This window comes from Agelaius tricolor, unplaced genomic scaffold (assembly GCF_023055355.1).
Source record: "Agelaius tricolor isolate 1412-34295 unplaced genomic scaffold, bAgeTri1.0.p SCAF_25, whole genome shotgun sequence".
Classification (NCBI taxonomy): Eukaryota; Metazoa; Chordata; class Aves; order Passeriformes; family Icteridae; genus Agelaius; species Agelaius tricolor.
Window position 1 is genome coordinate 10,605,965 of NW_027269285.1, and position 16,396 is coordinate 10,622,360.

The window sequence follows — 16,396 nt, forward strand, 5'->3', positions numbered from 1 at the left end:
GCCCCATCCCTGGAGGGATTTAACACCTGGGGACATTGGCAGTGCTGGGAGTGGTGGAATTCAGTCCTGCAGGTCCATCCCAACCCAAATCATTCTGTGATTCTCTAACAGCAAGTGGCCAATGCTGGTCTGTTTTCAGGTGAGGAAATCATACACTGTGTGGGTTTATTCACAGCAGGCACCAGAGGGGGAGATTCAGCTTCATCTCCTCATCTAAATTCCAGCTGAGATAGCAGCAGGACCCTGAATGGGTGTTGGACAGGTGGGGGCAATCACTTCTTGCTGCATGCAATTAAAAACTCATTAAGGCACAGCTCATTTCCTCATTATTTTAAGCAATTAAATAATCTTTACTGTTTAACTTGACAAGAGTGAGCAGATTGGGACAGACACCTCCCCCTGGCCCTTCCTTGCACACATTTACTTGGTCACTTCAATTGTGCAGCCAAGCCTCAGGTAGCAGAGCAGGAGCTGCAGTCCCAGACCAGCAGCCTGAGCTGGGCTGGACACTGAGATTATCCAACTACATGAACAAAATCAGCAGGGAAATCAGCAGGGAAAGAGCTTCCTCATGGCTGAAAACCTTCACAAAGGCTCGGGAAGATTCTGTGCCATGTCCTGGATCCCTGCTGTGCCCCATGCCCTCAGACACCATGCCACAGACAGCCCTGGGACAAAGGGCTAGCCTGGCAGCTTTGGGTTTCTTCCTTAAATTCTGAGGGACAGGGGGAAGCAGGAAGGCTCTGCTCAGGCTGGAGCTCACAGCACTGCTCTGAGCTGAGTGCCAAAGCTTCACCCTGCCCAGAGCAACTGGGGCTGCCCCTGGATCCCTGGCAGTGCCCAAGGCCAGGCTGGACAGGGCTGGGAGCAGCCTGGGACAGTGGGAGGTGTCCCTGCCATGGCAGGGGTGGCACTGGGTGGGCTTTAAGGTCCCTTTCAACCCAAACCATTCCATGATTCTAGAATTCAGCAAGGACAGACCCCTAAGATAAAGTCCAGTCACTGACCCAGCACTGCTGAGCTCACCCTAACCCATGTCCCCTAGAGCCATGTCCAGTCATCTTTCACATCCCTCCAGGGATGGGGACTCCATCCCTGCGCTGGGCAGCTGTGCAAGGGCCCAGCCTCCCTTTCAGTGAAGAAATTTTCCCAAAATCCCCCCTGAGGCTCCCCTGGCCCAGCCTGAGGCCGTTCCCTCTGCTCCTGTCCCTGTTCCCTGGGAGCAGAGCCCGACCCCCCCGGCTGTCCCCTCCTGTCAGGAGCTGTGCAGAGCCACAAGGGCCCCCCTGAGCCTCCTTTGCTCCAGGCTGAGCCCCTGCCCAGCTCCCTCAGCTGCTCCTGGGGCTCCAGACCCTTCCCAGCTCTGTTCCCTTCCCTGGACACAAAAATGCTGCACATCAAACAATCCTCTGGCTTTCAGAACCCAAAGAGGGCAGTATGGGAAGAAAAGGAGTTCTGGCACGTTCCAGACCTTAAATACAACCATCAGCTCTGTACAAGTGTGACAGTGACACACTGGCATTAGAACAGATTAAGGCAATAAATCAATTTGATGCATTTTAATGACTGAGTCTCCCTTTACTATTGGCTTAAGAGGGAGAATGGGGTCCCACAGAGTTACAGCACTCTGAGGCACTCATGGAAATGAGAACAAGGATTAAGCCCTGCAAGAATCTAAATCTTTCTCCATCCACCCCTTGAAGGCTCTCTGGAGCAACAGTGGATTAGCTGCCTTCATCTGAAATGGACGTCATTTATCCCAAATCTTCAGCCAGAAAATCCCCAGGCTCAGCCCCATTGTTGGGCAGAGCTTTGCAGAATCTCCCCATCTCTCTTTGTTGGCTGGCTTTGAGCACCACCTGGTTCATGGCTTTTTCCCCTGGCACCTGAGGGGCTGGAGAAAGGAATGCTCAGGCCTATCCACAGCCCAAAGGAGCACAAAACATGGCTTTCAATCAAAAATACCAAGTGGGAAAATTGCCAAGTCCCAAATGCTGTGTGATCAGCACAGTGTGAGGCTGGACCCCCAGTGCCACCATCCCACTGCTGGATTCTGGGAATGTCACCAGCTCACAGGGGAGCTGTGTTCAGAGCTCACAGAACAGGGTTCAGAGATCCAGGAATAGCCCTGTGATGAATACCCCTGTGAGGGATACAACCAGCTCCCACAGACAGGGTTCAGAGATCAGATAAATCCCTGTGCCAGCTCCCACAAACAGGGTTCAGAGATCCATGAATATCCCTGTGCCAGCTCCCACAAACAGGGTTCAGAGATCCCTGAATACCCCTGTGCCAGCTCCCACAGACAGCGTTCAGAGACCCAGATAAATCCCCGTCCCAGCTGGAAGAGCACCAGGAGTACACCTGTGACCACCCATGTATTTCCTTGGCAGAGCAAGGCAGGATTTTTCCAGGGCAGAGCTCTGGGAAAGCAGCACTGTGACACTGGGAGCAGAGGGGAAGAGCAGGCTGTGCCCTGCAGGGACAGATGTTTGCCCTGGAGAGTTCCTGGGGGAATCCCTGCTGGAACATCAACTGGCACAGCCTCATCTCACTAATTGCCATTAATGCCCTGGGCAGAGCAGCCTCAGCAGCACCAGCCCCACAGCCTCTGCTCCATCCCTGCCCTCCCCTCCCTGGCAGGATCCTGCACAGCCAGGGAGACAACCAGGAAGGTGGAAAACCGAGGGGTTTTCCCCAAACCAAACTCCAAACCCAAGCTGGGATGAAGCTCCCAACTTCAGCAGCACACCCAGAGAGAAAAACTCTCCATGCTGACAGAAGGTATCAAACCTTCACAGCAAAATCCAGGCTTTTTCTTCATAGCAGCAGTAAAAAAAGGTTGAAAAAATTTTAAAAAACGTTAAAAAAAATGAAAGAAAGTTTGAGAAAATTATAAACGAGAAGGAAACAAAAGAAAAAGGAGAGTCCAGGAGTAACAGAACTGCACAAACACAGAGTTGCACAAACAGTTATGCTGCTCTGCAGGAGCTGCTGGGTGAAAATGCTCAGAGCATGTGGGAAGGTGTCTTTTTAATAAGTTTGTAACTTTTTTTACAGTCTCTCTTTACTGATTGATTAAGCCCAGGATAAAGCCCCTCTTGCCCTGCTCTATCTCACATCTGCTGGCAGCCCTCAAATCCGAACACAAACACATGACTGAACCTTTCACCTTTCCCCTGGCAAAACTTGAGATGAGGATGGGAAGAATCCTATCCCAAACTACCAGCTGAACCTGGAATATTTTGTGTCAACTGATAGTTGATATAAAGAAGGAATATCAATTTATCTTTGTTTTCACAGAAATACAAAAAAAGGCCAGAGAGGGATGATTCTGCTGGGCAGAAACTGAGGCTGGCTAGTACAAAGTTTGGTTTGTGCACAGGGAAACCTGCTCCAAAGGTACACACAGGATACTAGAAAACATCACCTGAATGTGAATTAATTATTATTCACTAATATTGAAAGCAAGAGAGGAGTTTCTTATGAATCACTTCAGAAGAATTTTACTTATTCAGAAAGTTTAGACTAAAGGCAGGGGTAAATGGGACAAAACAATGGAAAACACTGCTGGAAAAACTAAAACAACTCAGATCAGCTCACCTTGACCTCAATGAAGTCTGGTTTCCCAAGGGATATCAGGTCAGCATAAGCTTTGAGTTCATCCACGTTCCAGGCTTTCACCAGGGTCAGCCTGTAAACAGTGCGTTGTTGCTGGAATGAAGAAAAAATCCCATTAACATCCCACTCTGACCCAGGGACAGAGGAAAAATCCCATTAACATCCCACTCTGACCCAGGGACAAAGGAAAAATCCCACTGACATCCCATTCTGACCCAGGAGTAAAGGAAAAATCCCACTGACATCCCATTCTGACCCAGGAATGAAGGAAAAATCCTATTGACATCCAGTTCTGACCCAGGGAAGATGTTCCATCTTGCACACAGATTCAAACAGGAAAGAAATTAAATCATCCTTTTACTCCAAGAACTCAGAGATTGAAGCAAACCTGTTCCTTTAGGAAATCTGCTCCACAGCACCTGGGCTGAGCCAGCTGGTGCCATACAAATCCTTCCTCTGCAGACCTCAGACCCCAGGCACTTTGTTTGTACAGGAGTTTAACTCACTGGCACAATAAGCAGGAAATGTCTCTCTCCTGGATTTGCTTCCCCAGGCACAAACCCCCCCATGAGTTACAGATGTTTCAGTGCCTCCAGCTAGATTACCAGCACTGGGGACTCTCACAGAAACATGGAATGATTTATGTTGGAAAAGCCCTCAAAACATCGAGTCCAACCTTGACCCGTCACTGCCAAGGCCACCCCTGAGCCATGTCCCCAAGTGCCACATGCACAGGGCTGTTAAACCCCTCCACCACCTCTTCCACAGCCTGGTTCTGTGCTTGACAACCTTTCCATGAGAAATTTTCCCCAAAATCCACCCTGCTCCTCCCCTGGCCCAGCCTGAGGCCGTTCCCCCTGCTCCTGTCCCTGTTCTCCCTGGAGCAGAGCCCGACCTCCCGGCTGTCCCCTCCTGTCAGGAGTTGTGGAGAGGATTCCCAGATTCAATTCCCTCCTGGGAAGGTGGCAGAGAGCACTCCCAGAACTCCTCTGCTTGGAGTTATTCTGATTTGCCCTCCAAGAGCTGATCCCCAAAGGAGTCACTGGTGACAAAAGGCCTCTCAACACAAGCACTTGACCATGGAACAAATCCACTCCTCACTCTTCACATCCGCTTGTTTCCATCCTTCCCCTCCCCTTCATCTTCTACTGATTGTTTTATTTCACTTATTTTTGGAATTTATTTTTATTTATAGAGCAATTTTCTGACAAATCTGCAGTTTGGATGAACTCCTTTGCTGTCCCTGCACAGTGGAAAATGGACTGGAAAATGTAAATGCTGATCCCAGCGTGGGCAGCAGGGAAGGGATTGGGATTCTGCACCTGTGCCCCAGCCCTGGCCCAGCACAGACAGGAGCTGGAGCTGCTGGAGGAGCCCAGAGGAGGCTCCAGGATGGGCAGAGGGATGGAGCAGCTCTGCTGGGAGGAAAGGCTGGCACAGCTGGGAATGCTCACCTGGACTGGAGAAGCTTTGGGGTCACCTCAGTGTGGCCTTGCAGGGCCTGAAGGAGCTCCAGGAGAGCTGGAGAGAGAATTTGGACAGGGGATGGAGGAAGAAATGAGGGTGGGGTGCCCAGAAAAGGAACATTTTAGTCCTTCAGAGCCCGACTGCCCTGTCAGTGAATTCTGCCCTCCCTATAAAAATCAATGTATCACTCACCTACCACCCATTTCTGTGTGTTCCACGGGGGAGAAGTAATTTCTACACCAATTTGCTATGCAAACCTTCCAGGTTATTTACTAAGAAATAACTAGAGGAGAAACAAATGAACACCAGGAACATCTTCTTCCAAATATGTCAAGAACCAAACCAGCTGACCTCTACCCGTGGCATTTAAGCAGATATTTAAAGAACAAGAAATTCTTGTGATTTGAATGGATTGGCAAAAGAAAGGTCAAGAGACAAGCAGGAAATCAACTGGTAATTACTGAAGAGAGGAGAACAGTAGAGGAGCTAATACAGAAAAATAAACATGGTGCTTGCACATAACAGGGGAAGAAGAAAGTGGAGGGAGAAGATCTGAGGAGGAAAATCTGCAGTGCCCACACCCCATCAGTCCTGTGCAATGACTGGATACCAATTAATGAGAAATGGCTCCCCAAAGGGCAGCTCCCAGTGGGGAACAAGTGCAGCAGCTTCATAAAGGCACCAGTAAATACCAGTTTGTATTTAACATAGCTGGTCCTGTTTCACAGCAGCCCCAGCGAGAGCAGCACATCCTCCCAGGCAGGGAAATGGGGCTTCCTCCCATTTAAATCTCCTTTTACTACTCTCCAATTCACATACCAGCTCATTCAGAAGTTTAAGGTCAAGGACTTCATAAAACTAAACATGCTATGAGTGAATGTAAAGGGCTTCTCCCCCTGGGGCAGCACTGACAAGGAATAACTGCAGCCTCTGGGTGTGCACCACTGCAACACCTGAAACACCCCAGAACCTGCAGCAACTCACCATGGCTGGGCAGGGAGAGCATGGAAGGAAACTGAAACTGCCAAAGGCAGACAGCAAACAGGTAGAAAAATCAGAAATTAATCTGGAGAAGCCTGTTTCCAGAGGGCAACATCTCTGCAGTGTTGTTGAGCAGAGAAATGCTGGTAGAAGGCACAGATCAAAATGAGTAATATCCCAAAATGTTATCTGGGAGCAATCCTTGCAGACTGCCAGCAGTACAAACAGCCAGGCTGTTTTATTCATGGATTATTTGTATTTGTTGTACAATAGGGCCCCAGGAGATCCTCTCATAAGCACAGCAAAACAAGAAATAAAGAGCTTAAGCCGTGAGAATTTAACAATCTAAAGCATCAGGATATAAAAGCAGCCTGGGATGCTCCACACTCGGTGCTTCCAGGAAAAGCAGCTGTTACTCCACTCCATTCATGAGGAGAACACAGAGGAAGAGGAGTCAGTGTGAGAACAGCCCTCAGATGGGTGGCAGTGAAGGCTGTGGGTCTGGTGTATCTCTGTGCACAGACCAGCCTGGCTGGAAGGGCAGCTCCCAGGCTCCCAAAAATGCAAATCAGGAGCAGCCTCCTGTTCCTGAAACTCCTGAGGGCAAAGGGGGGCAAAAGGAGCCAGGGGAAGCCCAGCCTTTTCCCCTTGGGCAATTCCTGCTAAAATCCTTCCAGGCTAGCCCAGGGAGCACTGCAGCCCCTCAGTGGCAGGACAGGGCACCAGGGATCCTGACCAGGCTGAGGGGAGCATCCTGAGGACACAGAATCCTTCCACTGGGTGCATCTGAGATCCTGGACTCAGCACACACTGACTGACACATTCTGGCCCCAAACCAGTACTCATGGAATCACAGACTGGTTTGGATTGGGGCCTTAAAGGACATCAGTTCCAGCTGCTGGGGGCAGGACACCTCCACTGGAGCTCATGGGTGGAGCCAGTATCCAAACATCCTCAGAAAATGAGGGGATTCTGTCAGAGATGTGGCTGCACTCTGCACTGGATGCTCTTCTTGTCCCCCTTGTCCCTGGGAGCTGTCACAGCTGCCAGGGCCCCCTGACTGGCTCGTGCCTCCCTGCCTGTCCCCTTCAGAGAGGCTGGCACTGCAGGGTTGTGGGGCAGCTTTTTGTGGGGACAGGAAAAGCAGACTGGAAGCTGGGCCAGGGCAGGCTCAGGATGGATTTCAGGAAAGGTTCTTCCCCCAGGGCTGTCCAGGGCACTGCCCAGGGAATGGGCACAGCCCCGAGGCTGCCAGAGCTCCAGGAGCTGCCAGGGATGCCCAGGGTGAGATTGTTGGGGTGTCTGTGCAGGGCCAGGGCTGCACTGGATGATCCCTGTGGGTCCTTCCAGCTCAGGACATTCTGTGATTCCATGAAAGAGACCAAACCTTCTGTCCTAGGGTGTCTCATGCCCCATCCCACACCACCCCGTGGTCAGAGCTCACAGTCAGGATTGGGATCACCCTAACATGGACACAGCTCCTTCCCGTTAGCTGAAGGCTCAGCTGAGCCCCCAGAGGAGTCCCCAGGCTGCTGCATCCCTGCCCTCCTCCAGCAGCTCCTCCTGGAACACAGCAGGCACTGGAAGCTCCCTGCTCCAGCCTGGAGAGCAGTGGGCCAGCAGCCATGGGCCAGCCCAGGCACAGGGGCAGGGCTGACTCTGGAGCCCGTCCCAAGGCAGGGACACTGTCCCTGGAAGCCATCCTCACATGCTCCCAGGCTTGGCACACGTACCAATGCATCCCTCTGCTGCTGGCCCAGCCTCAAAGGCACAGCTCTGGCCCAGCCCCAGCCCAGGAGCCCTCACCAGAGGACTTGGTGTCACCCTGACAAAGTGCTCCCTTCCCATTCCAATAACCACGAGGGATCTGAGGCTGCTTCTTCTTTATTGCTTCTTTTTAATTCCCTCCTCCTCAATATTCATCTTTTCCTAGATCAAATGTAATTATTCTTCATGAAACAGCCCAAGTGTAATCCTAGGAGGAAGAGGGAACACATCACCTGCAAAGAGTAGGATACTGGAGGGACACAGGCTTGGCTGGGGCAGGGGATCAGCTCCCTTCTCCAGGAGGGGCAGGGGGAGCAGCTCCCTTCTCTGGCCAGGACAGGGAACCTGTTTCTTCTCCAGGAGGGGCAGGGGGAGCAGCTCCCTTCTCCAGGAGGGGCAGGGGGAGCAGCTCCCTTCTCTGGCCAGGACAGGGAACCTGTTCCTTCTCCAGGGGGAGCAGGGAAGCATTTCCAGGCCCTCACCTTGGATCCTGTCACTTGAACTCTTTTGCTCAAGCAGAGTATCAATGTCCCCCTGTTTGGAAATAAATAGAACTACACACAGATTTTTGTTTCAGCTGCTGGCTTAGGCTCAGGTATCCTGAACACTCACATGCATTTGTCAGGTACTGATAAAATTATTTTATTGTCATTTCATCCACAGACTCCCCCACAGAAATCCCTATTTTTGCAGCTAATGAATCTCAACATTCTCAACAGAAACACAGCACAGCTGGATGAAAAAAGCACTCCCGGGGGGGGAGGAAATGATGGTGCAAGCTCTAAACAGAACCTGCCTTTGTTTCACACAACTTCACAGCCCTTTCAGCACCGGATGAGGAGCAGGAACCACTTCAAAGGCAGCTCCTTCCATCAGGATTTTCTTCCTCTCTTCAAGGAAAGGCTCCACTTGCAAAAGCTCCCTCATGACCCATTCTCCGAGCCTCTGAGTTGGCAGGAGCCGCTGTGGCCGTGGCAGGAGCGGTGGGTGCAGCCCAGCCCCCCCAGCCCCCAGGGCTGAGCCCGTCCCTGCCCGGGTTATGCAACAGCTCCCGAGCACTGAATGCAGAATCAAAGCCATTTTCACACTTGGAAATTACTTGTCACAGGGATGTGGATCGGGGAAAAAAAGCCCCTGCAGCCAAAATCTCTTTCCCACAGCCGATAAGGAACTGCTTTATGCAGAAACCTCAGCAGGGAGGAAAGATCCAAAACACAGCCCGAGGAAATCTCAGATCCCAACACCCCCAGATTCCACAGCTTTCCAAAGCCCTCCAGTTCACCCAGACAGAGCCCCTCTGAAAAGACTGGAGGTCACTCCTGCCTCTCCCAAACCCAGCTCTGCTGAGCTCCCAGGAGCTCTGCAGATCACAGAATCCTGGAATGATTTGGGCTAAGGGGATGTTAAAGTGCATCTCATCCCACCCCTGCCATGGCAGGGACACCTCCCACTGTCCCAGGCTGCTCCCAGCCCTGTCCAGCCTGGCCTTGGGCACTGCCAGGGATCCAGGGGCAGCCCCAGCTGCTCTGGGCACCCTGTGCCAGGGCTTGCCCACGCTCCCAGGGAACAATTTCTCATTCCCAATATCCCATCCAGCCCTGCCCTCTGGCACTGGGAGCCATTTCCTGGCTCCTGTCCCTCCATCCCTTGTCCCCAGTCCCTCTGCAGCTCTCCTGGAGCCCCTTCAGGCCCTGGCAGGGGCTCTGACCTCTCCCTGGAGCCTTCTCCTGTCCAGGGGAGCACCCCCAGCTCTCCAGACTGGCTCCAGAGGTGTCCCAAACTTAGGAGCAGCTCCTGGGCCTCCTCTGGACTCTTTGTAGGATCCATCACACTCCAGAAGGGAGTATGAGGACACCACCAGGAAGGCTCAGTGTCCTTGGAAGGATAGAGGTGTATCCATTCCTCTGGAAACCAGGAGCCTCCCTCCCCACAGGGGCTCCATCCATCACCAGAGGTGCCACCCCTGTGACAGTCACTGCAGGGCCAGGGAAGGCTCAGCTCACTGCAGAGCTCAGGAGGGATTTTTCCCCTCACAGCTGAACTCAGCACAGAGCACAGAAGTTTTCAGCTTCCTTTCTTAAGGCAGATGAGCATTAAAGCAAAGCCTGAGCAGGCTCTGCTGCGTAGGAATCCACAAACCCACGGAGCATTGTTCCAGCAGCTGCCATCAATACCCAGGTGAGAGCAAGTGCAGCCTTTGTCTCCCATGCTAAGAAGGTGCTCATTAGCATGGGCTAATTAACACACTAACTCTGCTCTGAAAGCCAGCAAAGCTCAGAGCAGGGGGTTCAGTGCTGGAGAAGTCAGTGCTGAACCCAGGCTCCACCTGAGGCTCAGCTCCAGAGCCCTGGGCTTCACCCAGGACCTTCCCATTGTCCCCACATCATCCCCAGGATGGGGACAAAGCCACCCTCAGCCTCTTGCTGGACCCTGCACAACATTTCACTTCATACCAAGGACCTTCTTTGCCTCCTGTCTGGGTGTGGGGAAAAGCAAAACCAAATTAGTGATACTCAAGTGCTTGGGAATGTGAATTTTTGACAATTCTGGAGTTTCTGAAGGTTCAAAAGCTGGAGATGGATCACTGGGCCCTGTGTTCTCCTGCCTGCAGTGACCCAAAAGTTACTGTGAACTCTGAGCTTAACTGGAATTGAGACATTTCTGATTTTCAGAGTCAGCCTGGAGTTTTCAGTCACGCTGCACTTCCAAAAGGGAGGTTTTCTTTGGATTTGGATAAACCAAGTTTATTCCTGTGTAAAACCAGCAGAAAGTCATTTGTTGTTACATGGGTATAACAAAAATGTCAAATAGTGGTATTTAAAGTAGGGCTCCAAAATGACCCAAGATTTGTGTTTCCTGGTATGTCTAAGGACAAAAACACCTCTTCAAGTGCTCAACTTTTCTCATCTGAGATTTAAAACCTCTCCTCAGAGCAGAGGGAGAGTGTAGCACCTCTGCTGGGAGGTGGGAAGGGATGATCCTAAAGCCCTTCCAACCCAACCCATTCCATGATTCCATCAGCTGAGTGCTAATGCCGAAGAAACTGGGATGTTCTACAAAATAACCCCAAACTTACAAAAAACAAACATCAACCCCAAACCAAAACACAAACCTGGCACTACTTTTCCATGCAAAAGCCATTCCTGCTCCTTGTGAGGGAATCAGGCAAAAAACTAATTAGGGAATCAGGAAAAGTGTAATTACGAGGCAATGTCCACATCATGAGGACTGGTCCTGCATCTTGTCTTGAACCTGGAGCCCGAGGCAGTCCCTTTAAAGCAGTTTTTAATTCTTTCAGCTTTAATATAAATGTGTAAGAACCAAAAACTGTCTCTCTGAAGTATAATTATTGTGAGGAGCCAAGCCTGATCTCTATATGAAATTCCTTGTTCTTCCAAGGCCTTGAAGATAAGATGAAAACTGTCCTGAATAATAATTAGGAAAACAGCAAAGCTGAACTTTTGGTCTGCATCAGGTTTTTTTATCACCCAACACAACTGCCCTGGTGTTCCCCCCAGCTCTGAAATCCTGCCTGCAAAGAACAAGAAAGTCCTGCAGTGAGATGAACTCATCAGCATCAGTTCCCAAGCTGGAATTTCACACCAGAAAAGCCCCTCAGCCTCTGCACAGTCCTGCTGATGTATGGAGCTCAGGAATGAGGGATCAGAACTGGAAACCAAAGAGAAAAACCACCAAATTTCACTCCCTCCACACTCACTCTTCCTGTACTTGCTTGTAATCTACTTTATTGCTTCACACTTCAGCAGAAATTAATCAGATTATTGAAAAATCTCTAGAAATAAAACAAAGTACAGCAACAGCTTCGTTTTGAGAGCTGAAAATGTTTTCTTAAGTAAATCCAAACCATGACTGTTCTTCATCCATTTTCCATGGACTTGGTTTTAACACACTTGCCCTTGGAAATCAGCACCACCGACATTCCAGTGATTATTTCTTTCTTTTCCATATTTCCAGTGCAGTTTCAAGGAATCATGCAAAATTTATACCCAGGGAAAAAGAAGCCCAATGCAAAGGGACTTAAAATAGAACAGCACGAAAACAGATCCTATCAAATCAGCAGCAAAACCCACTTCAAGCTTGCTGTTTAGCAGGCTGAGCTGGTTCTTCTCCCAGGAAAGGGTGGATGTTCAACTCCACAGAGGCAGGAAAAGCATCAGCAGGAGCCTGGGCTGCCACAGGGACAGCACTGCCAGGCTCCAGCTGGGGCAGGGAGTGGAACTAAAACCCCTTTCAGCAGCAGCAAAGCTCCTGCCCCAGTCCCTGTGACTTTCACAAGACCCCAAGCAGCAGCCTGGCAGGAATGCTGCTGTGAAAGCTCCCAGGACAGGCAGGATCAAGACCCTGTCCATCCCTGGGCTGCAGCAGCAGCTGCTACAGCAGCAGGGACCTGCCAGGCACATCCCAGGGGACAGGGCCCTGTCCTGGCCCAGCTGCTGCTCTGCCCCATGGCAGGAGCTCAGCCAGGCCTGACCTTGGCTCCAGCCCATCCCTCCCTGTTGGGGAAGATGGAACAGGAAAGCCTTATAAATATGAGTGCCTGGCAAAAGATTTTGAGAATATAGAAACTATAAGCAAGATTGAAATGAAGCAAGCTTTGAGATACCTCAGTTACTGAACAACTGGAAAACAATGGTCTTGTTGTCATCTCATTGCAAAGCTCCCACACCTTCCCAGTGATTTCTCATGGGCAGCTCCTCACAGCACAACCAACAAACTCCATCTCTCCTCACAGCCAGCTAACCCCCTTTTTTTGTAGCACTCATCTTATTGGACACAGCTGTAGCCTATTAAGGGCAGACCTGCTCCTAATCTTTGGTGATTGGTACAGCTGCAATTCCTCAGGTGTGGGATTACCTTCTGCATGATTTTCTTACATTCTATCCTTCCACATGGTGTGGCCAGCTGAAGGTGATCCCCTTTTGATGGAACAACACCCTCTGCTTGCAGATGGGTCCAAGGGTCAGAGCAGACCCTACAGCTTGGCAGAAGGGGCCCAAAGAGGAGTTTTTAGGGTTTAAAATGTAACACAGTATGGTAATGTAATGATTCTTATAGGCTGTATGGAAATGCTATAGGATTTGTATCTTGTACTAGATTGGTTAGTGAGAATGAGAATATTCAACCCAGAAGATGATTTATTGTATTGTAATGGGAACCTCGCTCTCCCACCCTCTTTACCACGCTCTTGCCTTCTCTCTCTTTACCTGTCTTTACCTGTCTCTCCCTCTCTCAATTCTGCTCTGAGCTGTGGCTGGCAACTCCCAGCAGGACCCTGCACTTGGCCCTTTGCAATAAACCCCAAGTTCCAAGCCCTGGCTGCAGAGATCTCTGCTCTCCATCCATCCCCACTGTCCTGCCCCCCATGCTCCTACAGCTCCCTTCCCCCAGAGCTGCTGGCTCTGGAGAACCTCCAGCTCCTTCCTTCTGACCACAGGGATGGCTCCTCCTCTACTGCCCAGGACAGGCCCTGCTGCAAGGGTACAGGATGGGGGGCACAGAATGGGGTCAGGGGGAAAATCCCTCCAAAGTTGAGTTCAGCCCTTCCCCAGCACTGCCAAGGCCAGCACTGCCCGTGTCCCCAAGTGCCACATCCTCAGGGCTGCTCAACATGTGCTCATGTGTGGGAAAGAAGAGGCTTCAGAGGGGGAAGAGCTGAAGGCAAAATCTGGGACTTGGCCCAGCCTCCTCTCCTCCCATTCCCCAAATGCCCCAGACACAGCTCCACAGGCACATCCTGATGCTCTGTGATGTGTCTCAGGCTTGGCTCCTTGGCCAGGATGAGGGAAGCTTGGAGAGGCACCACAGCAAAGCTGTCACCTCATAGTGACAAACCTGTCACCTCAGGGCAAAGTCAGACCCCAGCAGTGCAGGGAAGGCAGGAGAAAGACAGTATTAAAGAATAAACTACAGGGGAGTTCCAAAGAAGGGGCTGGAGCGTGTCCAGGGCAGGGAATGGAGCTGGGGAGGGCCTGGAGCCCCAGGAGAGGCTGAGGGAGCTGGGCAGGGGCTCAGCCTGGAGCAAAGGAGGCTCAGGGGGGCCCTTGTGGCTCTGCACAGCTCCTGCCAGGAGGGGACAGCCGGGGGGGTCAGGCTGTGCTCCCAGGGAACAGGGACAGGAGCAGAGGGAACGGCCTCAGGCTGGGCCAGGGGAGCCTCAGGGGGGATTTTGGGGAAATTCCTTCACTGAAAGGGAGGCCAGGCCCTGGCACAGCTGCCCAGGGCAGGGGTGGAGCGCCCATCCCTGGAAGGATTCAAACCATGAGTGGATGTGGCACAGGGTCAGTGGTGGCCTGGGCAGTGCTGGAGGATTGGCTGCACTCAGCACCCTGGGGCTTTCCAGCCTCAGTGACTGTGGAGCAGGAGGAAGGCCTCTAACAGCAACACATCAGTGCCTTAACACAGACTGGGCAACTTGGAGACAGAGCCTGAGAGTGGCATTTGCATGGGCAAAAAGGAGATGGGGCAGAAGAGCAGCTCAGAAAGAGCAGCTCAACCCCAGCCCCACTCAGGCCAAGGCTGGGGCTGGGGCAGGAACTGAACATTCCCAGAGCCCAGAGGCCCAGGGCTGGAGCCCAGGCTGCCCCTAGGGCACTGCCAGCTGCTCAGGAGCTTCCAGCCAGCCCAATTATTTATACACTCAGCCAAAGACTTGGATGCTTCCTCACAGATCTCTGTAGTTGGAATTCTCAGCCAGGAAAACAACTTCCCACTGAGATTTCCCCAGGGCCTGAAGGAATATTCTTCAAAATTGCTGTGTTTTGCTCAGCAATAGGGCATACAGGAAAGGAGAATAAACTGTATTTTAAATAACCCTGTAATACTGAAGGGTTGAGGGAGTAACTGCAGGATCAGCCTGGAGGAGGGAAAGTTTTGGGGTGATCCATTTGTGGCCTCCCATCACCTGAAGGATTCCACAGGAAGGATGGTGAGGGACTTGGAAAAGGGCCTGGAGTGCCAGGACAGGAGGAATGAATGGCTTCCCACTGCCAGAGAGCAGGGTGAGATGGGATACTGGGAAGGGATTGTTCCTGTGAGGGTGGCACACACAGGAGCTCAGCCACAGCCTGGGAAGGGGTGACTGTATGGGAATAGTGACACTCCTTATCCTGGGAAATAACAAACCAGCAATGCAACTTCCAGTGATGAAAGCAGAGATTAAGCTGCCATAAAAACATAATTACCTCGTTAAAAAACACTCTTGCAGGCTGCGAAGCAAATTACTTATATTTTTCTTCTGGGTTTTGTCCAAATCATCTATAAATAGATCTGAAAGCCCCACCAGGATTGCTGAAAATCCTGCCCAGTTCACTTCACAAAGAGCAGTGTAAACAAGGAGTCTGACATAAATTTCTCTTATTGATTAAGCAATCCTTGCAAACCCAGTGCTCTTGAAAAGCCTTAATTCAAGAGTTGGGCTCTAAAAGAACAACAATTATGGGCTTTAAACATTTTAAGTGCCCATTCTGGTAAATAGGTGAGCTTGAACTGGGGCTGAGGGAACTCCTGCAGGTGCTGGAGCAGAGCAGGGGAATGATAAAAATCCCAGCAAAGGATTGACTCAAGTCCTGGTGTCTGGGGATCCACAGTGCAAGGTGTGCTCCACCTGAGGAGCCTGCCCAGGGGATTCCTGAGATTCCAACCCCTCACATTACACTCCTTTAGAGACCCAGTGTCCATGAAATGCCTTCAGATCCTGCTGCTTCCACAGCAAGCTGGACTCAGAGAGCCCAGAGGGAGATCAGAGTCCCCAGGATTGTTAAGCAAATTCCAACCCTGAGCTACAAGGACATAAAAGCAATGATGCAAACACACTCACACTTGTACAGCTCTGTAAACAGTTGTTTCCTATTACATGTATTTATTACGGATCATCAACTCTCCAGTTCCAGGGCTCATCACCCCCAAACACTCCAGACCTGCTGGGTTTAGCACTAAGCTGGGTTTAGCACTAAGCACTTACAGATTGTTTGCACTGCATCTCATTTGGTTCTTGCACCAAACAGATTTTGTCCCCCTTGTCCTGCCACTCTCTGCCTGTGTAAAAGTCCCTCTCCCGCCCTTTAAAAGCCCTCTTTAGGCTCTGGAAGGGGCTCTAAAGTCTCCCTGGAGCCTTACCTTACCTTCTCCCGGTGAACATCCCCAGCTCTCCCAGCCTGGATCTTGGAACATCTCCATGGCCTCCCCTGGACCCACAGTTCACATCTTCCCTGGTGAACTCTATGAATCACCACATTATAACCAGAATTATATGAATTTCTGGGAATTCACTGAAAGATGCCCCAGCAGCTTTGCAGCTTCAGAGGGGACTCTGAATCCTTGTGCTGCAGTTTGTGCATTTCTGCCATTGCCAAATCCAACAGCAGCTTCATCCACACAGGATGAACACACAGGACTTGGCTCCCAAGTGCACCACCTGCAAGTCAACAGCCTCCAGAGGGGTCACTGGAGCAGCCATGGAAAGCAGGGAGGGGCCACATGGTCTGGGAGGTCACAGCCAGCACTCAGAGCCAGCAGCACCCAGCTGCCAGCCCCAGCTCCC

At 51.2% G+C, this 16,396-nt stretch overlaps 1 protein-coding gene across 4 annotated transcripts in view; it reads right to left on the reverse strand.

Annotated features, from left to right (window-relative positions):
• The window catches only part of LOC139599900 (S-adenosyl-L-methionine-dependent tRNA 4-demethylwyosine synthase TYW1-like), a 98,839-nt gene that overhangs the window by 20,329 nt on the left and 62,114 nt on the right, over positions 1 to 16,396 (reverse strand). For all 4 annotated transcript variants that reach the window (XM_071447615.1, XM_071447613.1, XM_071447612.1 and 1 more), the window contains one exon: positions 3,604 to 3,714. In XM_071447615.1, coding sequence (XP_071303716.1) covers positions 3,604 to 3,714 — 111 coding nt within the window. The remainder of the gene's footprint in view (positions 1 to 3,603; positions 3,715 to 16,396) is intronic.